Genomic DNA, 23768 nt, shown 5'->3' with positions numbered 1-23768 from the left:
AATTTTTTTTTAATTTCACATCAGCTTAGCTGTGATAACCATACTTAGCATTCCATCTTTTTGCTACTATTAATAAACATTCAGCTCTTTTGTGTACAGTTTAGTGGTATGTTTCGCAAACAGATACATGGTATTTTCATGTCTCTAATAAGACTCTGTTTTGTTCTCACTGAAACAGTAATTGCCTCTTGGGAATAGTAATAAATTCAATTGTGCTCATAATATGCTTCTAACTGGATATTCAGAAAAATATTATTTTTATAATGTTCAGTTCAAAAGTTTTATGTATATCTGATTTGGAGTATGCAAATTTTAAAAATATAACGATTGGCTATATTGGAAACCTTATGGCTCAAAGATATCAGCGATTTTGACAAAATGTGATCTCTTTTACTGAGAATAAGAAGATAAATCTAAAATGAAAATAATTTTTTAATCTTGAAGAAAATGAGCTTGAATTCATCTGCTATAATTCATTAATGTAGCCAGCACAATTAAAAAAATTACAGCACATTAAAAGCTGGAGACCCATATATCTGCCATAATGTTTATCTGAATTTAAAAGAAATTAATACACAGGTCACAGTAGTCACACAAAAATTCACATTTTTAAATATATTTGGACCTCTAACACACAGTTTGAAATAACATAGTAAAAAAACCATCAATAATTGGAGACATGACTTAAGCCTACACTGAATTCTATCACCATGATGCTATAAAGTCAATCAGTAATTCTCTTATATCAGGAGTTTTTAATTATGTATTTCTATTGAAGAGATTGAGAAAGGTCACTCTCCCCCCAGTAGCTACCAAAATGAGCAGGAAAAGCACCTCCTTAAAAGATGGGAGACTTGGATTCAAATCTCTGCTGTAAATCAGACACAAAACTTTTTAAGAAAAAGATAAACAGTAACTATTTTTGCAAGTTACCCTTCTATAGGAATATTTTTAAGTTATCTCATTACAAAATTCCTCACAGTTTCACTGAAATTTAGGATACACTTTCAGTTATCTGCTTATATTCCTTGGTTACTTATTTTATTGAGTGAGATATTGATTGAATATATCTTCCAAAGCGTCTGTTTTCTACCACTCAAAAAGGACTCACAAATGTCAAAGGAGACAATATTGTTTGATATACAACAACCAAATATGTCTATACAGATGTTAAAATGCAGTTTCTATCTTTTTTTTTCTTTAATTTCCTATACTATTTTATTTTGAGGCCTATTTTTTTAAATATTACGTTAAGTATCCATGATTAGAATTTGTGCTTTTTATAAATTACTTAATAGAAGCTCTTATCAAGTTTATTACTCACAGTAGCTGAAATAGGTAGAAGCCATTTATTTATTGGACTACCTGTCAGACCACTACCAAACAATGAAAGTGTCTCCACAAAGAACCAGACCATTTTGTTTCATTTTCCAGACAGTGGTGTGGAACAGAACAAACAAAAACCCCACTGCTTTCGTATATTAATGTTAAAACAAATGTAGTAAGGTTTAAGAACTCCCAACTTTAGTACTGTGGAGACACTCTGTTTCCAAACAAGAGGCTTATATGTTGTAGGAGCATAAATTATAATGTGAGCTCTTTTAAATTTTGATTTGCAACAAAAAGTCCCTAATCTAAACCTACTCAAAAGGTTCTAAAGATCTAATTTTTTTAAGAAAGGTTATTTTTCCATAATATTCTAAACATTGATAGCTGAAAAGCCTTTTATAGTGTTACTTCCATCTGAATTATATTTTCTCTCAACCTTGAGCTTTAGCTGCCTAGCCTACATTGCAAAGTACATTTTCCTTCTATTAGTTATCTTCACATAAATCCACACACACCTTTCCTATCATCTTGTTATCATAATAGCAAAGTGTTTTATTTCTATATATATCCAAGTAAAAGCCCTACAAACTTATTTGATGTTGCAACTCAATATTAATCAAAGAAGTCATTTAACTGTGAACAATGAATTAATAAAGGAAAATTAACAAGTGGGGAAAGCATCAGAAACATCCTGAACAATCTCAGAATAACGCCAGGTGCTTCATAAAAGTAGTCAAGAAGAAGTCATAGTCCCTTCTTGTTTATATACTTTAAGAATGAAGCAAGCAAACAAAAATACTCTTTTAGGTAGTGGTAAACTTTGGGATAAACAGTAATATTGTCTGAATTTATTTTAAATAGAATTACAACTACTATTAAACTATATAAAATAATTAACAAGATATCTTGGAAGATGGACTCAATTGATGAAACATATAAAATTTTACTTTTAAGAAGTTCTATTATTTTCCCATCACAAGAACAAAGGTGGTATGACTGCCATTGCACATGCATTCAGAAGACCATCCCGTCATGAACTGAATACGAATGCCTGGGAAGGTGTTGAGCCCAAGAAAGCAATGACAAAAACTTTAAATGCAGTTGATCAAGAAAGTGGTGCATTTTTGTCTTCTGTTAAGTTATGAAAGAAAAAAAAAAATATAACAACTCAGAACAGAATATGTAACACATTCTTTTTTGTGTTGCAACTTAAAATTCGCTATGCTTATCTGGTTTGCCAACATCAAATACAAAAAAGAAGATGCACATAAAGAATCAGAATGAAGAATTAAAGAAGCGAAATATCAGCAAGAAGAATTTCAGTATGTGTTGGATCAAAAACTACAAATTTCTTATAGTCAAGACAAATGACTTCTTTTTTTTAAATAACAACTACTGAAAGGGGTAGTGAAACAATACCTGTCAATTAGCAAAAAGTTTAGATTATGTTCCTGCAGAAGAACCACTCATTTAAGATTCTTGAAAGCATCATTTTGTCTACTTCAAGACCATCATTTTAATGTTTTCTTTTAAATAAAAACTTTCAGATCTTTTGTTCATATCACTTGACATCCCCAACTTTCTCCAGCTTAGTTAATGAGACTCAGTCTTGATTCATTTTGGCAATATCAATAATTAACTAGTTTTGTACACGCACACAGTTGGAAGTTGTGATGCCTACAGGGTTATTAGGAGGCAGCTGAACAGAAGTTCTCAGCAGCTTGGCGACATCTTAGTGTTAGACTTAGACACTTAAAGTGACAAATGCATGAATAAAGCCTGCTGTGGGTTTAGCCCTGGAGAGTACAATTATCTTTAAGTAGACTGGTATCTACTTTAAGTATCTAAAGTATTGATTTCTGTGGACTACTCATGGGCTTAAAATTAAGCACCTTATATTATTCTTGGCAAACTGGGAACATAAAGGATAATTAGAATGAATAAAAGTGTGTCATCTCAACACATTTTCACTGGGGGCTTAATCCTGCTTCTATTAGCAACAGCAAAATTCCCATTGTGAGCAGAGGCAGGCCCCAAACAATGAGTTCATCCATTTGAATTATACGTTTCTCATTTATATCAAACATTTTATGACACATGATTAGGTCTTTTAACACATTCTTTAGTATTTGTGTGGTATGAGCACAGTTCTTAGAAAAAGTAAGTGGTAATAACATTAGAGAATTGAATCCTACTATTTTCACACAAACGAAGCACAGTGGTTCTTCACATGCTGTGAGATTTCTTGTAGTCATTTGTAAATATATTTCAGATCATTTTTCAGAGTTAACCCATGGGTAGTGTAGAAGATATTATAATTGTTCATGATTCTATATGGGGCCTTTAAAATCTAGCCATTGTGCTGCTGAAAAAGAGGCAAAATGTACTAAATACATTACCTTAATACATCTCTGCTAAGGCTATGGTGTATTTTCTCAAGTATATGAAACATATTTGTAGCAAGGATCTATTTAATTTTGTAACTTTTTTCTCTTCTTTTTTTTTTTTTTTCAAGAAAATGCCATTTACTAAAGTAGTAGCTGATCAGGCTCTTGTTAAACTCAGTGACAGAATTTAATAGCAATGAGATCAGTCTCAGACTGAATGGCAGTGAGGACAATTATGGAAGTGATTATACAGAAAAGAGAGATTACAATTAACAGCTAAACAATTAAATAGGAAAGAAACTAAAGAATACAAGTAAAATGAAAAAGGTCAGGCTAAAAATACAAAGACTATGTTTTCCAAAGATAAATAAGTAGATTAGAAGTCTAAATCCCTCTGTAGTTCAGTAGGAGTTGAGTGCTTATCTTTTTTTTTTTGAAATTTCTAGATAAAAAGAGACAATTTGAGGAAAAGAAGAAAGCAAATATAAAAGTCCAAAGGAAAGAAAAACATGGCAAAGTCTGATGAGTAATAAAGAGGACATCATCAACTACCAAACAAATACTAGATGTTATTTCCTAACCCAGGGACTAGTCCATTTGACTACTATACACAAAGTCTGTGGCAGCTTTGAAGCGGCTCTGCCCAGGACTTTTCCTTTCAGTCAGTTCCCCCCAAGTATGGTCGAAAGTTTTTTAAACTCCAAAAATTGACAAGTTTTTTAGAATACTTAACGTTTTAAACAGAGAAAACTCAAAGCACCAAGGGAAGACAAAGAAAAAATAAATAAATATATAAATAAATAAATAAATAGACAAAAGGTTCATACATCCTCTCACCCTCCTCACTTTATCTTTAAAGGCAAGTCCCCACCTCCAGAGATGCTCTCAGCCAACTCAGTGACTTTCAGAGTTGTAGCAAACTGTCTAGACCGCCCCCACCCCCAAACACCTAGGAAGCTCTTTCTGTAACCCAAACACCTAACTTTTGCTCCTTGCTCAGTACTGCAATCTCTCTGTTTGATGCATGGGTTTTCAAGATGCATCTCTCCACTCTCACACTACCCTGCAATCTTCACCTTGTTCAGGCTCGGGATTTTCTAAAGGAAGGCTCAATGTGGCCTCACCATTCTCTCAGTGGGTATAGACATGGAAACTTAGGAAAATTTAGGAAAAAAGAACAAAAAAAATCTGCCTACCACATTGCTACAAGATACAGAATTAAATTTCAAGTTTCAAGAATATATGGAGCAGATATATAATACAATAGCAGCAGGTATATTCTAAGTGCTTCTGAAGATCTGGATGCATTTAAAGGTGAATGGTCACATTTTAAGGTACTGCTTAATGAAGATAAGGTCTATATCATCTCCTCTTGGTATGAATGCACCTGTTCTCAGAATGGCTCATTGAAAAGAACACAAAGTCCAGATAATCACATGCTGCAGTGGCAGCTGGGCTTTGACAATAGATATTTCCATCCTTTCCTTCTCTGCCTCTTTCTTCCTCTCCACTCCACCCTAAATTTTTGTTCTTTTTTTGTACACAAAGCCTGCTTCCAAATGCTTGCATCATAGCTGAGTGTAACTGACTGAAACCCGCAAACACCCCGAGATGGATGAGAACACTACTGAACACAAGTGTGAAAAAGAAAAGAAAAAAAAAAAAGAACTGGAAGTAATTGAATCAAGGACTTTAGGGCATTTTGGCAGAGCCTCAATGCCAGGGTAAAAACTGGTAACAGGGCTTAAGAGTGATCATTGCAGATGCCAGCTTTGCTCTCAGAACGTCATCACTTGCCAATGAACCTCCTGCACTCTGTTTACCTTATTCAAGGCAAAACACTGACAAGACACGGTGACATCACCAGGATATCTGCTTGGTCTTGGTAATTCATATCAATTATGCTGATTAGTGAGTATACGATAAAGCAACCTAAATTCTAGTGACAGTGTAAACCACAGGACCGGTCTAACACCTTTGCAGAACTCTAGCCCACAAAGGAGACTGAAAGCCAGTAGGTATCTCCAGAGAAGACTCCTCTCAGAATGGCGTGAATATAGACCTTACAGACAAATAGCTCCTCAAATAGCTCCTTTGCCCCTACTCTATTACTCAGTCACCTATGCAGAACACCCTCTAGGACAAAAAGTGCTGTGGCTCATCAGGGCCGCAAGGACTGAGGAGAAGCAGAACCACTCTGTCTCCCACCAGCTAGTACGCCAGACCTTTCTGGGTAGAGACTATGGACGCTCTGTAGCAACCTGGAGTACTTACAATAGCCTTCTTTTCAGACTCAAACCTGATCAGATGTATCTGAAGATTATTAATAGCAGTTTAATTTTCTGCTTCTTGAGGGAGACACATAAGAGAGAAAAGGACAACATGTTCCTTCTCAGGGTCATACTAGCCTTTTATTCTGTAGTAGTTCCAACTTGCAAAAACACTACCAGTCTTAAATATAAAGCACAAAATACTCATTAGAATGTATTACAAAAATCTAAACATTATAATCATATTTAATATTTTACTTTAATTATCTCTACTAGTATGTCAGCTTAACCTCTAGCCACATATATGTCACTGGCAGTGCTAATTTCTAGTCTCTCTTCCATGTAATGAATGTTTTCAATTATTTTTCCACTCACTTGCATTTTTCCAGTTAGTATCACATCTTGTTTCATACCCTTACTTCTGACTCCTCTTTTGTTCTGATACTATTTTAATTCTGAGATTAAAAACAAAGATAAATAATCTTCTTTCTCTCTCCCTCCTCCATGTCTGAGGCATTTTCTAGTTTGGCATTCATGTGCATTTAATGAAATACTGTATTTCTTTTCACTTTGGGGGGAAATGGATAAAGTTGCTATCAAGTATCGCATGGCCTACCTGTTCTATACTGTACTGACCACTTTCTCATTCACTCTCACTTTCTTTAGTAGCATTCACTACTTCAGTTTTAATTCCGTATAACTGGAGTATTACAATATGACATCTAGATCTGTTTGGAAATCAATTCCCACTATAGCAAACACTGAATACTACATAATTTTGAAGGCTTATATAATACCACTATTCAGCAATTTATTTGACTGTATGTTTCAAGTGCTTTGCTGACACACAAATACATTTAATGCTTGGTTCTGTATTTCAGCATATTGACTAATATACTATATCATCCTACTGTTCTTACAGAGTAAAGAGCAGCGCTACAACTTATCAAAGAAATCTTTTCAAATATTCATGTGTTACTGCTGTAATTTTATACCATGATTCAGTGTCCTTGGAATATTACAGTATAAAATATGCCTATGCCTAGACGTAGGTTGTAGAAATGTCAGGAGAAAGAAACTTGTTTGCACAAGATTGTTAAGCACATCACCCTTCAAACAATATTACAAACAGTGTGCTACAGAAGAAGACAATAGATTACATGCACAGTAGATGTGGAGTGTAATTCCTTGAATTTGGAAGCCATTTTTCTGAACTTTGTGGATAGATGCAGGAGTATTTAAGGATCTTCTCTAAGTAGTAGAGCTTATCAAAAATACAAGAACTTTAGTACTGTTTGTTGTATATTTTAGTTGACCTTGTAGTCATTTTAAAATATATTAACAAAACAGAAAAAGGAGAGTTGGCTCCTAACAAAAGGAGATTCTGTTGCACCTTTTATGCCTTGCACAAATGTAATCAGAAAACAACACTGAGATAGAAGGATCACAGTAACCAGAAATATAGTATCTAATTAAATATGCTAGCATGTATATACTGCTACTCTGCTGAGATATAATTGTTTTTGAAATATGGAAGGCAGAGAGATGACTTGGCTTAGAGAGGGCAGTAATGACAGCTTTTTAGTTTTGCACGTGACTATTAAAGCTGAAACAAATTTTTTTCTTCTCCACAGAAGAAATGTCTCCTCTCCCTCTGTAGACATGACTCTTCTCTGTGCCTGAGATGTACTTATTACAGTTATATCCATATGTTTTTGGCTCAGTTGCTTTTTGTGACCACTCTCTGTTGTAGCTGGTTCTTTCTGAGACTAAGTAGGTCTTTCATAAAATGGGAATTTTAAACTAATCTCTAATATGACTAGAATGGGTAATTAAAATCATCCATTTCCACTGAAATGGATGATCAAGAAAGATTTGTACTAGGCCTGACCCTACAAGAACCAGTATCTTTAAGTAGTCGTTACCAAATCAATAAGCATGCTGCCCATTGTATGGAGATCGATGTTCATTACATGTCCTCAAAAGCACACAGCATGCCCAACACTGATAATTGACAGTGGATGTTTTAGGGGGAAGGAGGGGGAACAGAATAGAACAGTGGGCTTAGGTCTGCCATATTTATGAATTCCCCTTCATTAACTCATTGCTTCCTAGATCCAGGGAAAGTGTACTGCCACTGTCAATGGTAGCCATGGAAGGATGATTTCTGAGAGAAGCATGAGCTATCCCCTGGAAGAACTTTTAACTGGAGAAGGAAAACTTTATAAGAATTGCTTCAGTTAGTAGGAAGTTGGGAAAAATGTTCCTAATAGGTTTCTTCAGAAGGTTTTCTTGCATCTGTGATTGTAATACTAGCCACCGACAGAACTGAGATTCATGCTAAGACACGAGTAGCCACATACAGGAAAGCAGTACCAGAAATGTTTCTGCACTGCAGTGAAAACTGGGAAATACCCAAGGTTGGGGAGAAATGTCACAACCTACACTATGCTGATATAAAATTTAATCATATTTTAAAAACAAATAAGCAAACAGAAAAACTCTGTTTAAGGTATATGGCAATACTTTAAAGTTTGGTTTCAAGAACACAGTATATTCTTTCTCCCTTTCTTTTATTATTCATTTAGGTAAAGAAGTTATCTTTTTCAAATGCTTGTACAGATCTTTCCCTGTGTGACAGTTAGTTTTGTTCGTCAGCTTGTCCAACAAACAAAGAATTATTTAATTAAGATAAAGTACCAGATACAAATTTACATACTAAAAAAAAATACAAGAAGGAAATAAGGTAAGACAGAATAAAGCAGACCTCACTTAAATCTTGCTACATTTAGAGTATGAGAGTGGAACTGTTGGACTAGATGATCTCCAGAGGTCCCTTCCAACCTAAACCATTCTGTGTGAATATTTAGAATATGAGAGTGGAGGTTGCATTTTGAGAAACAAATTAGAGAAAGCTGACAAAATGATTAGATATCTGAAAAATTCTAGTTCTGAGGCACAGCATTTTACAAGTACTGGTTAATTTTTCAGAGTTAAGACTGAGCTCTGTTTCACTTTTAAAAGAACAGCTCAAACTCTTAGCTTTACATAACTTAATCTGCACAGAGACCTGTTTCCTACAACATCCTCAAGTACCTCTGGTTTCCATTTTCTTTCCTTCTGGTCTGCAATACTTGGCTGGGCAAATGGCGCTGCTTCAAGAGAAGGGTTGCAGACAGCCCAGTCTTACAATGGCCTACAGCCCGGCAGTGATCTTGAAATTCAAGCCCCTCAAGGATGAGGAGACTTTGGGACCTATGATTTCTACTTCCTGCCACTATATTCTTCTGCACAGGAGGGCAAAGAAATGACTGGGAGTTGATATCACCAACTTGCTTTTTAATGAGACTCCTGTTCCATTAGAAGCCTGTTCACAAAGAAGGCTATGGTTACTGGATAACAAATGGTTCCCTATACTTTCAAAGAGTTATATACCTAGCTTAAGAGAGGAGAGTAGGATTGTCCTTTTGAAGTCTCCTGAGGTATGTCTTTCTACTGGCCATATAGAGAACCTGGGGTCTAATTTAGGAACACTGGATATTCCTTCCTCTTCTTCCCCTTGCTGCTAAAGTTTAGGTGCCTGAAATACAATTATATCCAGGCTGAACTAATGAAGCTATGACTTTGCCCCAACAATTGCTAAATGTTCACATATACTCTATCTTGTAGTACATCTTGACATGTATTAAAGATGTCTCCAGTGTTCTGAAATGTTATTCACGAAACAAGTCACACAATATTTCATGTCTATAGTACTTATAGTCAATCTGGAGAACTTAAGTGGAAATATTGAGAAGCATCCATACAATCTAACTTTAGATATCCAACTTTTATACTTTCAATTGTTCTCTGAAAGTGTTTATCTCTGTCCAGTGAACACATCAGAAATTCAGATTCCTAAACAAAGGTGCTGTAAACTGCATCTTTCTTAAAGACCTAAAGAAAGATAAAGAACATAATGAGGATAACTCCTGAGTATATCTGATATTCTTAGGCAATGGACTATGCACAGTCAGGATTTTTTGAGGAGAAAAGATCTGATGAATTTAAACACTGTTTGTATTACTTTCGGAAGGTATTTCTTGCTAACGAATTAAGAGTATCAGTGATTAAATGGAATGAGACATCCAACTATTTGTACATGTTGCAGAGCTTTCTTCATGAGCATCTTAAACTACAATATAAGGAATCACTTACTGTACAAAGGGTCTCAAATGTCTTTTCGGAAACAAAGGATCCATCAAGGCCAAAAAGAAAAATAGATGCATAAGAAAGCATCCCTCCAAGGATAATAAGGTTGTTCATGTAGGGACTGGACATCTTTATTAGCCTACGGAGAAAAGTGCATTAAAGGAGGTAAAAAAAAAAAAAGAAAAACCTGCTACGCTATTAGAGCAAAGCAGAGCTTTTTGTAACACTGATAAATCAGGCAAATAGATAACTCTTCCTGTAAAACTCCATGAAATCTACAAGCACACAAACTATTTTTTTTTTTTAAATTAAGCTTATTATTGTTTCAGGTTATTGAATGCTTAGTAAAAACACATCCTATTTTACTGATGCATTAGTTAGCTGGGGTTAACACATAGAGTTAAAAAAAAAGTAAAAAATCACTTACCAATGAGAAGTAAAATAATTTGTTGTTTCAATTTGAATATACTACACAGCAGTTTCATTTAAATAGTTCTAAAATATGATTTTCCTATAGTTTTAATATTTTCCTTACATATATATAGATTACAGACTTTACAAATGTGTCACTTAAGTATGAAAGAAGTTATGACAGAAGTAACATGAATGTCTTACTTCTGATTTCTGTTTTTGATGTTAAAGAACAAGAAAGCACTGGCCATTATCATTCCTAGGATAGTGAGGGCTGAAAGGATGCTGTAGAGAGGAAGAGAAATCTTGCGTAGCTCTTCTTGTATAATTGTTTTGTCCTTTGGAGGCTCAAGTCCTAGAATTGCAAGAAGAAAAATAGGCTAAAGCTCAGTCAGATGTAGAATTTTTCTAAGTGATTATACCTCTCCTCAGTATTATACCCACAGCAGATTTAGCAACTGTAAGCCACATCTACAGCTGATGTAATATCATTGACTTTGAAAGGCATATGTTAGTCACATATGATTGACAATAAGGTTTGTATTTATGAAGCAGGTGAGCACCACCTTTGGGGAGGAAAAAAAAAAAAACAAGCGATTCAATCCCTATCCCCCTAAGCATATGTTCATGCTATCCTCATTTTAAAGTGTAAGTAAACACTAAAAAACATGCTATAACTGTAAAGTTTACCAGGAGGTTATGATTTCCTGAAGGAGCAGCAGAGAAGTGAGGAGACAGAGGACACGGTTTCTCACTACACTTTCCTTGTCACCTGGGCACGTTCTAAAGGCCCTGCTAGATACTTGCCATGGCTGCAACCAACTGAAATAAAGCTAAAACAGCGAAGTTGGCTATTCTAGCTTAATCAGTCACCCGACATTAACTCCTTCTTCACTGAAGAGGAATGTGTCAGGGTGCCTTGTGGGCTGGCAGCTCACTGGGGCAGACAGGTACACCCAGGCTAGGCAGCCTGGGCAGTGACTCAGCTGAGCTGAACTGGAGCCCTTGGACCATGAGCAGGGATGAATGGAGGTCCTGCGGAGGCACAATGGGTAACGAAGACAGACCCGCTTCTCGCATCCCCGTAAAATGTTGATCTGAATGTCTGAACTTAAAAGCTATGCTTAAAGCCACATACTTGATTGACACTCAGCTCCCCCAATTAAAGGCTTTTTGGCTTAACTAGAAGAATTATTTTCTGACAACTGTAATAAAGCTCTGCATTCTCCACTTGTTCTCCTGACCTACCTTATCTACTTACTAAAATTTTCCTTGGTGCAGGAGATTGGCAAAAGACCTATTGCATCACTGACTTCCTTCAGAAAGGAAATTTGCATCTGAAAATACCTAAGCCTGACCTTACCACATAAACTCTCTGTGGGGCAGTGGAAAGATTATACAGGGGCAGATCTGCTTCCTATCATGAAATGCCTGCATAGACAGACCTGATTAGCAGCTGCCATAGCTAAATGTCATGTCCACTCTTCTGCTTGACACCTAAAAGAATATTTAAGACTTTATGCACTAGAAAGCATTTTACCCATACCAGTTCAGCTGAAATGATTCAGACAACAGAACCTTCTCATGCCTTGGCCTTTACGTTTCTTTGCAAAAGAAAATCCCTTTTAGCTGCTGATCATGATAAAATGACAGTCAATGGACCATTTGCTGATTTGATATTGGAGAAAAAAAATTGAGGTGAAACCACACAGAACCACAGAACTCACGAAGCTGACTTAGCTTTACCTTGTATTACTGAATTGCAACATAGTAGAGCCAAATTCGATCTTAATTATTAGCTTTCCAAAGAAGCTACATATCTATTTACAGCAGGAGAGATCCTTAATTAATTTCCTCTGACATTGATCTGCCATAATTATATATACATCTGCACTGCAACTGCTGTGAGCGCAGAGGAAGCCCTCATGTTAACTTTGGAGAAGCCTGGGAAAAAAATGTCGAGAAGACAATGGCAAAATTGGCTATATGGCTGCCATTGCCCTTGGCTGCTAGCCTCAGGCTGCTGTGCCTATTTCTCAATAACCATCTTAAACCTACCTTTGGTATGTTGAAATAATATTTCCTAACTGCCTAACAGATACCTCCCAAAGAAAAACAACAACCTCCTTTTCATCTACAAACATAGCACGTGGGAGCACCCCTCAGGTGAGATGAACTAGGAAAAAGGGATGAAATTAGAGTATTATTGTTTGATGGAGATGAAATAAGACTGATATCTTGTGGCTTACTGAAAGAACAAAGAACATTTGTGTACACATATCAGTTTCAATTTACCCCAGTTATAGGAACAGAAAACAATTACACAGTATCAAAACATTGCAATTTTCTGTTCAGAATTCTCATTCTATTTTCCTGCATGTACCAGTAAAATACTAAATAGCTCAATTCCTTCTGTCTTTATACAGTTTCATATCTATTCAATATTAAAAATCCTAACAGTAATCTAAATAGCATGCACTCTTACAAACTATATGTAGCAATCTATGTCATTCTTGTATCTCTTCCCAGTTTTCTGTCCTACCTTGGAACCTGATGCTGTTATTGATTATTTCCAGTGTGTCAGCTACAGCATTATACTCTCCCACCTTCACTTCCTTTCTTTCTGTAAGAAACAAACAAGAGTGATTGTTTGTGACAGGTCACATATTCTCAATTATTTAACTGCTTTTGTCTTCTTTTTGACAGTATGTTACATTCACATAAATGCAAAAAAATATTTCAAAGAAAAGAAATATTCCTGACGTACGTGAATTATTAAAGCAGGCAGCTAAAATCATTAAAATAAATATTTCTGATTTTTTAGAGAAATGAAAAGTATTTTTAAGCACTCATTTACATTATCAGGTAATGACGGCGTTCTCACTAGAAACAGACATCTCCAGCCTAAACACATGCAGTTACTGGCTCACACTGAGTAGGACACTTTACTGAAAGAACAGATATGGCTATCCATGCTGTAATCCCATGTTCCACTCCTATTTAAACAACTAGGACATCTTGCTTAGTGAAGTATTTCCCAGGGGAGTCATAGTGACAGGCTCTAGCCAGTATGGAGTAGATTGGCTAGTTAATAAATACACTGAGAATTTAGTCTTTTATTCTAACTGAAAATTAATAACTAATTAGTACAATGACTGCAAAACAGTCTGTATAATTAAAGCTAAAATATTTCCTATTGTTTTCATCTGCTATTTTGGGACTATAGTCGTACACATGGCCTTCTTGTACCTAAAGGATTTTAGGTAACGCAGATATAGACACTTCATATATTTGGCTACTGCTTTGGCCACTATATTTTGAAATCTGTCACACATTTGTCCCCGCCTTCTGATGGCATCTGACATAAATTAATTTCTGCTATTTCTTTTAGGTTTTTGGTATTGCTTAGAGGTGCATGAACTTACTAAATCATCACTTTTATGCTAAACTTTTTACCTTTTGATGAGAAACATATAAATCATAGGCACTTTGGTTACAGTTCTCTTAGATGAGCTGCTCAGCGGTGCCAAAATTATTCTTTCAGGTCTCTACTTTTGTGCATGCACAACCCAATTTACATTTAAACTCTGAGCTCATGACCCTATTTGTGACACTGATTTTGGGAACTGATGGTCTTGAACTGGGTGACCAGTTTGAAAAGGGTATATTTTACCCAACAGCTCCACATTAATCTTTTCTCCTCTCTCACTCGAAGCTTTTGTGCAGTGTTCAACTCTGCTGAATGGAGCTGCTAGCCCCATGTTAGTAACTTCTACAAGCTAATTAATATTAGTTTGAAAGCTCACAGGAGGCAAAAGCTTTCCTTACCTAAGCCTCACTTCTTATTGTTAAAACTGTATACGCAGAACTGCATACCAGGCTTGGACTGCAAACCTGGCAGAGGTATCTAGGCATTTTCCATACCCCCATTGAAAGCTAGAGTTTATACTTCCAACAACTGGCTTTCCTTTCTCACGAACATGATCCGTTTGTGATGTTTTGAGACTAATTTGAAATAAAAGTGCATTTTCCTTGTCTCCAGCGCCAGCTTTACAAGGCGCATCCACACAAACTTCTTTTGCACATAGTATAACATACACTTAGGGGGTAAAAAGAAGTTCATGCATCCTGTCACAGGCTGAAAATTCTTTGAGAAATCGATATGTGCATAAATATTGTATTTGTCTCTGTTAAATAATAACATCTTCACAGTAGTAATCTATATGCTAAAATAGTTATTGGTTTTGCAGATGATACAAAACAAGACTAGATGATCTCCAGAAGTTCTTTCCAAACTCAAACATTCTGTGATTCAGTGATTTGTGTTAACAGCATGATAGCTACTGTCTGTAAATGCAAAACATCAAACAAAAAGCTAGAGAGAAGAGAGACAAACGTTAGAAGGCATATCGAGGTACAATTTGCACATTAGATGCTGTATAGACCACAGAAAACACTGAGAACTTTATAGTCTTATTCTCTCACAGCATTTCCATGCTGTACCAAATGGGAAGGGGATGTACCTTGATGCAGATCTAGCCACAGCTTTGCAGCAACAGATTAAACTTGAAAGTTTGGACAAACAACGAAGAGACAGGAGCAGTTGCTCTGCAAACATTTCTGTATGGGGGCAGTTATTGGCACTAGGTTAGATGTGAGAAGCACATAACAGGTGGGGAAGTATACATAAAGGGCAGCATAAATCTATGGCCGACTGATTAAGGAACTGGAAGAGAGAAACTTTTTCAGTATTTTAACCAGTCATTGCTTCACGTGACATACAAAGCCAATCCTTTTCAAGCTTTATAGATTTTTGCATAGGCTCCTTAATGGATGAAGGCAACATTCAGACCATGCCTATGATAGTAACTGCTGTGCAGTTAACATAATTGAGGTAGGTTAAAACTAGCTAGATTGGACATCAGGAGTTGGCTGTGGTAGGAATGGAGGTCCGTAGAATCAGTCAGAGCAAACTTCCTTAGTAAATTGAGCTGAACACGAGATACTTTTGTACTTAGAACTCCAAAAGTGTGAAAAATATACATTAAGTGTTTAATACCAATGAAATGCATTATCAGTGCCTGCTACCTTCCAAATAGAAAAGGGTAGTCCATAGAGCACATTCCAAGTTTTACTGAAGTCAAGAAATTCTATACAGATATTTGGTATCTTGAAATAGTTGCAATTACAGAGGGTAGTCTATGAGGAAAATAAATCAAATTTTTATTGACAGGAAGGATAGCCTATCATTAGCCTAATATGATTGCAGTAGTGCTGAGGGGGAAGACATGAACAGTCTTTGCATTCTTTTGTACTCCCTACCAACAAGCAAACAACAACCGTTCATTTCTTTTTAGTTCCCCAAGCACAAAAGGATGATCAGCAACAATGTCATCTCTAAACATTTAAAGGAACAGGGAGGCAGCAGTATGGTTCTCTGCTCTGTTGCATAGGCCAGTACAGCTAAACTGCAAGCTCTATTTTTCTCTATGCCATTCCCTCAAGTTCCCTTTGGAAATTCTGAATTATTCAAGTCAGTATATGGTATAATCCAGTTTATACCTGTCAAACTCTATGTTTAACAGCAAAGGACAGGAGGACATAAAATCCAAATAAATAAACCAGAAAAGTGCTCTACCATTCAAAATACATTCTTGCCTTATTTCTCTAATGCATGCATTATTTTTAACTTGATCTTTCCATACTCATGATAGAGAGAACATATTGAAAACACTGTGCTCAGATGAAAACAGGGGAGAAAACAATCAGGAAAAATATACTTGTTTTGTGACACAGTGTTTGTCAATACTATGACAGGAGTGGGGCGATTTTAGCATTAGCATCTGCAGCTGTTCTTTTGCACAGCAATGACTGTCATTGTGAGGAAAAGTATTAACAATTAACTAAACAGAAACAGAAAACTGGCCAATAAATATGTCACTGAAGATTATGCCTAACAGAATTATTAACAACTAATCGCGCTCACTAAAAAACTGTCACAGACTATCTTACTTACATAGTCAATGTGAAAGCCTTCTGCCAACAAAGAACTGAACTAATCTTAAAGGTGGGCTAAAATATTTTCTTTTGGGTAATTTATTATACAATTTTATAGGTTACTTTAAGCAACTCCTGACAAACTGACACATTGTCACTTAATTAATCGGGACATGTTTCACAAAGGTAATAAAACAGATATTTGACTGTGTATCAGGTAGTTAATATTCTTGTTTCATAAAATCAAAAATAATCCTGCAACTAGCCTCAACTGAGTAAGATAAACTTACCAAAATGCACAAGAATACTGTCCTTGCTAATATGACTGATATCAATTCACATTGAGAATTTCCAAATAAGACTACACTTTGTTTCAGTTCCTTCCACTATATGTCATACTTTCCACTTCCATTACCTTTTTATAAGTGTACTTATTCACATCTGATGAAGCCAGATTATGCTAACGGATGTTTAAGAATGAAAGAAAATACAAGGTATATTCCTTCACCTCTTGCAAAGGATAAGAGATAGGATAGATGGATTGCCTTTCTTTTTCCTCCTTGCAGACAGCACTGGTTAACTCATAACGATAATAAGACTTTGTCTCTATCCAAAGCTTGTAGTACCTTCAGGTACATTAGTCTGACTGAAATGGTACAAATACCCTTAGTGGTGATGCAGCTATATTACTATCATCATCAGTAAAATTTATGCCCATATTAGTAAGGACACGCTGAAATAAGGCAGTTTCCTGCGGAGTTACAACAAAAATGTATATCAATATGCAAAGGAATTAATGAAATCCTATATGTCTAGTTGATTATACCAATACAAAACCTCTGCCTAGCCCACCAGGACAAAGATGAACTCATAACTCTTTCCTAACCTTACTGGGGTGCACAAACTGCATGACTGTAAAAGAAAATTAACAACCTTGCCCTTCTAAATAGTCTTACATAAGCTGACGTCACTTGCACTTTGTTATATCACTGTAGCTCTTTATAAAGTTAAAAGTAATTCCATGGGAACTACAAAGACAAACATGCACAAGTGATGGGTGCTTACTTTCCAACAAATAAATTACTTTTACTATGGTTAGTTCTCCAGATAAGCTAAGGGACACTGAGGTTTGTCTATTACAGGTACTTTAGACTAATCAATTTAGAAGCAGCAGGAAAAAAAATATTACCTATAACTGACAGAATGGACAAGTGTCTGGATCTTGGTTTGTCTCAAAAAACTCAATTGAAGCACCTTAGAAGGTGCTGCCTCCATGTCTCCTCCTCCTTGAAATATTCCTCCAAATATTTTTGATATAACTCCTCCTGCTCCTCCACTCAGGAAATTATCACTGTGTCATCTAAAAACCCTCCTCTGGTACCAGTTTAACAGTTTCTTCTCCCACTCTTTGTCGCCTGCTCCTCTTTTTTAACCATTACAGTTTAATGGGAGCAATTAGATGCTTAGTACATTGGAAAATCTTGCCACATATTCAGTGGCAGCCTATCTCAGGATCCAATATTTTTAAACCTTGGCCCACTTGAGAAATATTTAGTACTTGTACATTGTTCTTCATCTAGGTATCTCAGCCCAAAAAGACTTATGGCAGCCATGGGAAATATCATCAGCTCTCAGAAGGATGTTGGAAAATGCTCAAGTGATAGCCAAAAAGTGAAGCTGATCATGAACCATACATATCTAAAACCTTTAAAAATACTTAGGAAGAGAATACAACACTTAGAGTTTGGAAAGCTGTTCATTTTAATTTTCAAATCAGTCTCCTAGATATGAGGCAAAAATTGTGCCGCTGCACAAATACCACAAAGTGCTCACACTTTCGCAGATACATCCAACCTATCTGAAAGTTCACCATTCATAAGGTGACATCCTACTGACAGGTTCAGTCTAGAGGCAAGGTAAAGGACACATTACAAATGTCCTGAGGCATTCCTTTCTCCAACTTTGCTCCTGCTCACATTCTCCTGTCTTTCTGAAGAACGTCTTTCTCGGGTAGTTTAACACATCAGTCACTTATCTGTTATGTGCCGCTGACAGGTCTTAGCTACTCTTCCTTTTTCCCTCTATTACCTATTGCAGAAGCTCAGAAAGAACTAATGTTCCACACTGAGTGATAGTAAACCTATGACTAAGTGTTCAGAGAACAGGTTAATGGAAAGAAGATGAGTCCATTACAAGCAGTGAAAAAACTCGGCTGATGCTTGCAAACTGATGGAGTCTGACAACATTCCCCATACTTCAGTAAGCCCTGTGAAGCCTATCTGCATAGTCTTTTTTTTTTTCATCTGTCTTACCTTTGCATCACTCATTTTGCAAGTTGTTTAACAAAATCAACTGCGAGCGCAGCAAACACAGGCGGCGAAAAGATGCAGCATTTTGCGCAGCAGTGTCTGGGCTCTGCCTTTTGTGGGCCTTGTTAGAAGTTGTGGAGACTTTCTGGGGACCCCCAAGGAACTAGACAGTGCTTGCTGCTAGCAGGAAGGGAGAGCTGGGCAAGGACTACTGCAGGGGGCCTTGACTTAACTTCTCCTGGGAAGTTCTAGCTAGGTGGGGCTGCTGCTAACCAGCTCTCTGGGCTGCCCTGGTCAGAGGGAGTTGGGGCTTTTGTTTCAGGTGGCTCCTGATGGGGTGGGTCAAGCACCCTTGTGAGTCACTGCTAGGCAGAGGCCTATATAAGAGCCAGGCCTAGAGCGCAGCTCCCAGAGCGCAGCCAACAGAGGCAGCGAACAGAGGCAGTGGTTTGTTGTGCAGCAGGGTGCCAGAAGGCAAAGAAAGCACCCCTCCATTTTCCACAGTGGTGTGTCCTTCCCTGGGGCATGGTCATGACATGCCGCAGAGCACGTTCCCCAGTGGCTGCTGGAGGTGCTGCATTGGCTGTGCCTGAAGGTTTGACCCAGACAGACCCTCAGACAGCAGATGCAGCTCGACAGGTGTCAGGCTGCAGGGAGTGCCTGGGGCCTCTCCGTGAGGCCTGGGCTGACAGTCAGCTCTCCTGTGTGAGGTGTGCTGTGGTTGACCAGTTGCATCACCAGATAAGGGAGTTACGGGAGGAGGTTAGTAGGCTGCGTACCATCCGAGAGGATGAGCAGGAGATTGACAGGGTATTCTCGGAGACTGTGCAGCTCCAGGAGTCCCCAGCCCCCACTGCAGCGGAGTTGTCGGAGGGCTCAGCAGCGTGTGTAAAGGTGCATCATAACACTGTTGAAGAGGGCTGGAAGCTGGTGACCTCTCGTAGAAGGAGAAAGGCTCTTGCTCTTCCTCAAGACTTACCCTTGAAGAACAAGTTTAGCGCCCTCCAAGCTGAGGAGGAGCTGGGCATGGCTCCAAGGGAGGCTACTGGCCTGGCAGACCCTGTGCCGTGCAGGAACACCCGGAAGAAGCGGTGAGTGATTGTTGTGGGCGACTGCCTGCTGCAGGGGACAGAGGCACCTATCTGCCGACCTGATCTCTTGTCCAGAGAGGTTTGCTGCCTGCCAGGGGCTCGAATAAGAGATGTCGTGGAAAGACTGCCAAGGCTTGTCCACGCATCGGACTACTACCCTCTGCTGATCTTCCATGTGGGCGCTAACGACACGAAAGGCAAACTGGAAACCATCAAACGGGACTCCAGAGCTCTGGGAATGGTGGTGAAGGGTCTGGGAGCCCAGGTCGTTTTCTCCTCAATCTTGCCTGTGAGGGGAAAGGATGGGAGGAGGAGTAGACAGATGTTCCAAGTTAACAGCTGGCTGCGCCACTGGTGTTGGCAACAGGGCTTTGGTTTCTATGACCATGGGACTCTGTCTGAAGATCAACAGCTGATGGGGAGCGATGGGATCCAGCTTACCAAGCGGGGCACGCGCGTCTTTGCCAACAGATTGGCCAGCCTGGTACGGAGGGTTTTACACTAGGCAAGATGGGGGAAGGGGAGTGGTATAGTGGCAGGGGAGTCAGTAGAACACCACTCAAGTCAGCGGGTGCATACAGCCAGGGGAGACAGCATGGGACATGGCTATGGAGGCTCCTCTTGCACCTCTCCTGGGAAGCCCGCGTGCTCGACTGGCTCTCTGAAATGCCTGTACACCAATGCACGCAGCATGGGGAACAAGCAGGAAGAGTTAGAGCTCTGTGTGCGGTCGCAGGGCCATGATCTCGTTGCAGTTACAGAGACATGGTGGGACAGCTCATATGAGTGGAATGCTGTCCTGGATGGCTATGTGCTTTTTCGGAAAGACAGGCCAGGAAGGTGAGGTGGTGGAGTTGCTCTTTATGTGAGGGAGCAACTAGAATGTGTGGAGCTGTGCCTCGGGGTGGATGAAGAGCGAGTTGAGAGCTTGTGGGTAAGGCGTAAAGGGCAGGCTAACATGGGCGACACGGTTGTGGGGGGTTTACTACAGGCCACCTGATCAGGAAGAAGTAGTCGATGAGGCCTTCTACAGACAGCTGGAAGCAGCCTCACGATCACAGGCCCTGGTTCTCATGGGAGACTTCAACCCCCCTGGCATCGGCTGGGAAGACAGCACAGCTAGGCACAAAGAGTCAAAGAGGTTCCTGCAGAGCATTGAGGATAATTTCTTGACCCAGGTGGTGGAGACGCCAGCAAGGAGAGATGCAATGCTAGACTTTGTACAAACAAACAAAGAAGGTCTAGTTGGAGATGTGAAGGTTGGGGGCAGCCTTGGCTGCAGTGACCGTGAGATGGTGGAGTTCAGGATCCCGCGAGGAGGAAGCAGGGCAATAAGTAGGATTGCAACGCCGGACTTCAGGAGAGCTAACTTTGGCTTCTTCAGGGACCTACTTAGGGGAATGTCCTGGGGTAGGGCCCTAGAAGGAAGAGGGGTCCAAGAAAGCTGGTTAATATTCAAGCATCACCTCCTCCAGGCTCAAGATGGGTGCATCCCTCTGAGTAAGAAGTCGAGCAAAGCGGGCAGGAGAGCTGCATGGCTGAGCAAGGGACTCCTGGCAAAACTCCAACAGAAGAAGGAAGTACACAGAATGTGGCAAAGGGGACAGGCCACTTGGGAGGAATACAGGGACGTTGTCAGAGTGTGCAGGGATGCGACAAGGAAGGCTAAGGCCCATTTGGAATTAAATCTGGCAAGGGATGTCAAGGGCAACAAGAAGGGCTTCTTCAAATACATCAGTAGCAAAAGGAAGACTAGGGAAAATGTGGGCCGGCTGCTGAATGGGGCGGGTGCCCTGGTGACAAAGGATACAGAGAAGGCAGAGTTATTGAATGCTGCCTTTGCTTCAGTCTTCACTGCTAAAGGCCAGCCCTCAGGAATCCCAGACCCTGGGGACAAGAGGGAAAGTCTGGAGAAAGAAAGACTCTCCCTTGGTCGAGGAGGATCAGGTTAGAGATCTTTTGTCCAAACTTGACATCCACAAATCCATGGGCCCTGATGGGATGCATCCACGAGTGCTGAGGGAGCTGGCAGATGTCATCGCTAGGCCACTCTCCATCCTCTTGGGAAGGTCCTGGAGAACAGGAGAGGTGCCTGAGGCCTGGAAGAAAGCCAGTGTCACCCCAGTCTTCCAAAAGGGCAAGGAGGAGGAGCCAGGAAACTACAGGCCTGTCAGCCTCCCCTCCATCCCGGGAAAGGTGATGGAACAGCTCCTCCTGGAGGTCCTCACTAAGCACGTGGAGGACAAGAAGGTGATCAGGAGTAGTCAGCATGGATTCACCAAAGGGAAATCGTGCTTGACCAATCTGATAGCCTTCTCTGATGGGATGCCTGGCTGGGTAGATGAGGGCAGAGCAGTGGATGTTGTCTACCTGGACTTGAGCAAGGCTTCTGACACTGTCTCCCATCACCTCCTCGTAGGGAAGCTCAGGAAGTGTGGGTTAGATGAGTGGACGGTGAGGTGGCTTGAGAACTGGCTGGATGGCCGAGCTCAGAGGGTTGTGGTCAGTGGCGCAGAGTCAAGTTGGAGGCCTGTAGCTAGTGGTGTCGCCCAGGGGTCAGTCCTGGGTCCAGTCTTGTTCAATCTATTCATCAGTGACCTGGAGGAAGGCACAGAGCGCGCTCTCAGCAAGTGAGCTGATGATGCTAAACTGGGGGGAGTGGCTGACACACCAGAAGACTGTGCTGCCATTCAGAGGGACCTGGGCAGGCTGGAGAGGTGGGCGGAGAGGAACCTCCTGAAGTTCAACAAAGGCAAGTGCAAGGTCCTGCACCTCGGGAGGAATAGCCCCATGCAGCAGTACAGGCTGGGGGCTGACCTGCTGGAAAGCAGCCCTACGGAGAAGGACCTGGGAGTGCTGGTGGACAACAAGTTAAACATGAGCCAGCAATGTGCCCTTGTGGCCAAGAAGGCCAATGGTATGCTGGGGTGCATGAGGCAGAGTGTTGCCAGCAGGTGGAGGGAGGTGATCCTCGCCCTCTCCTCAGCCCTGGGGAGGCCTCACCTGGAGTACTGTGTCCCATTCTGGGCTCCCCAGTACAAGAGAGGCATGGCACTACTGGAGAGAGTCCAGCGGAGGGCTACCAAGATGATTAGAGGGCTGGAGCACCTCTCCTCTGAAGAAAGGCTGCGAGAACGGGGCCTGTTCAGCCTGGAGAAGAGAAGACTGAGAGGCGATCTCATCAACGTGTACAAGTATCTGAAGGGGGGGTGTCAAGAGGCTGCGGCCAGTCTCTTCTCCGTGGTGCCCAGCAACAGGACCAGAGGCAACGGGCACAAACTGAAGCACAGGAAGTTCCATCTGAACATGAGGGAAAAACTTCTTGACTGTGAGGGTGACAGAGCATTGGCACAGGTTGCCCCAAGAGGTAGTGGAGTCTCCTTCCCTGGAGATATTCAAAACCCGTCTGGATGTGATCCTGGGCAATATGCTCTAGGTGACCCTGCTTGAGCAGGGAGGTTGGACTAGATGATCTCCAGAGGTCCCTTCCAACCTAAACCATTCTGTGATTCTGTGAAAATAACTGTGATCTACCATGAAAGCTCGAAATGCTGTTTTAAATGCCTTTACCTTACTGAGTTAAATCAAGCATTATGAAACATAGTTTACTACAGAATAAACATAGAAATATATTTTTCTTGTGGGTCCTGTAGAAATCTGCAGCAAATTGATATAATCTTAAATTGTGTGTCCTTGTCGTACAGGACCAGAAAGCTTTTCAGTTATCCTTATTAGATATCAGGAATAGCAAATCCATGTTATACGATTCTAGCTTTAAAAAAT

The 23768-nt window shown here is 39.7% G+C and overlaps 1 protein-coding gene across 4 annotated transcripts in view; it reads right to left on the bottom strand.

The window, feature by feature from the left end:
* GABBR2 (gamma-aminobutyric acid type B receptor subunit 2) overlaps positions 1 to 23768 on the bottom strand; it is a 478089-nt gene that overhangs the window by 154143 nt on the left and 300178 nt on the right. For all 4 annotated transcript variants that reach the window (XM_068936292.1, XM_068936293.1, XM_068936294.1 and 1 more), the window contains 3 exons: positions 13131 to 13211; positions 10793 to 10943; positions 10184 to 10316 (listed from right to left, as the gene is read on the bottom strand). In XM_068936292.1, the coding sequence (XP_068792393.1) occupies positions 10184 to 10316; positions 10793 to 10943; positions 13131 to 13211 (365 nt within the window). The remainder of the gene's footprint in view (positions 1 to 10183; positions 10317 to 10792; positions 10944 to 13130; positions 13212 to 23768) is intronic.

Source organism: Struthio camelus, chromosome 2 (assembly GCF_040807025.1).
Source record: "Struthio camelus isolate bStrCam1 chromosome 2, bStrCam1.hap1, whole genome shotgun sequence".
NCBI lineage: Eukaryota > Metazoa > Chordata > Aves > Struthioniformes > Struthionidae > Struthio > Struthio camelus.
Note: the sequence above shows the minus strand (reverse complement) of the source record. Positions and strands in the feature narration are given on the sequence as shown.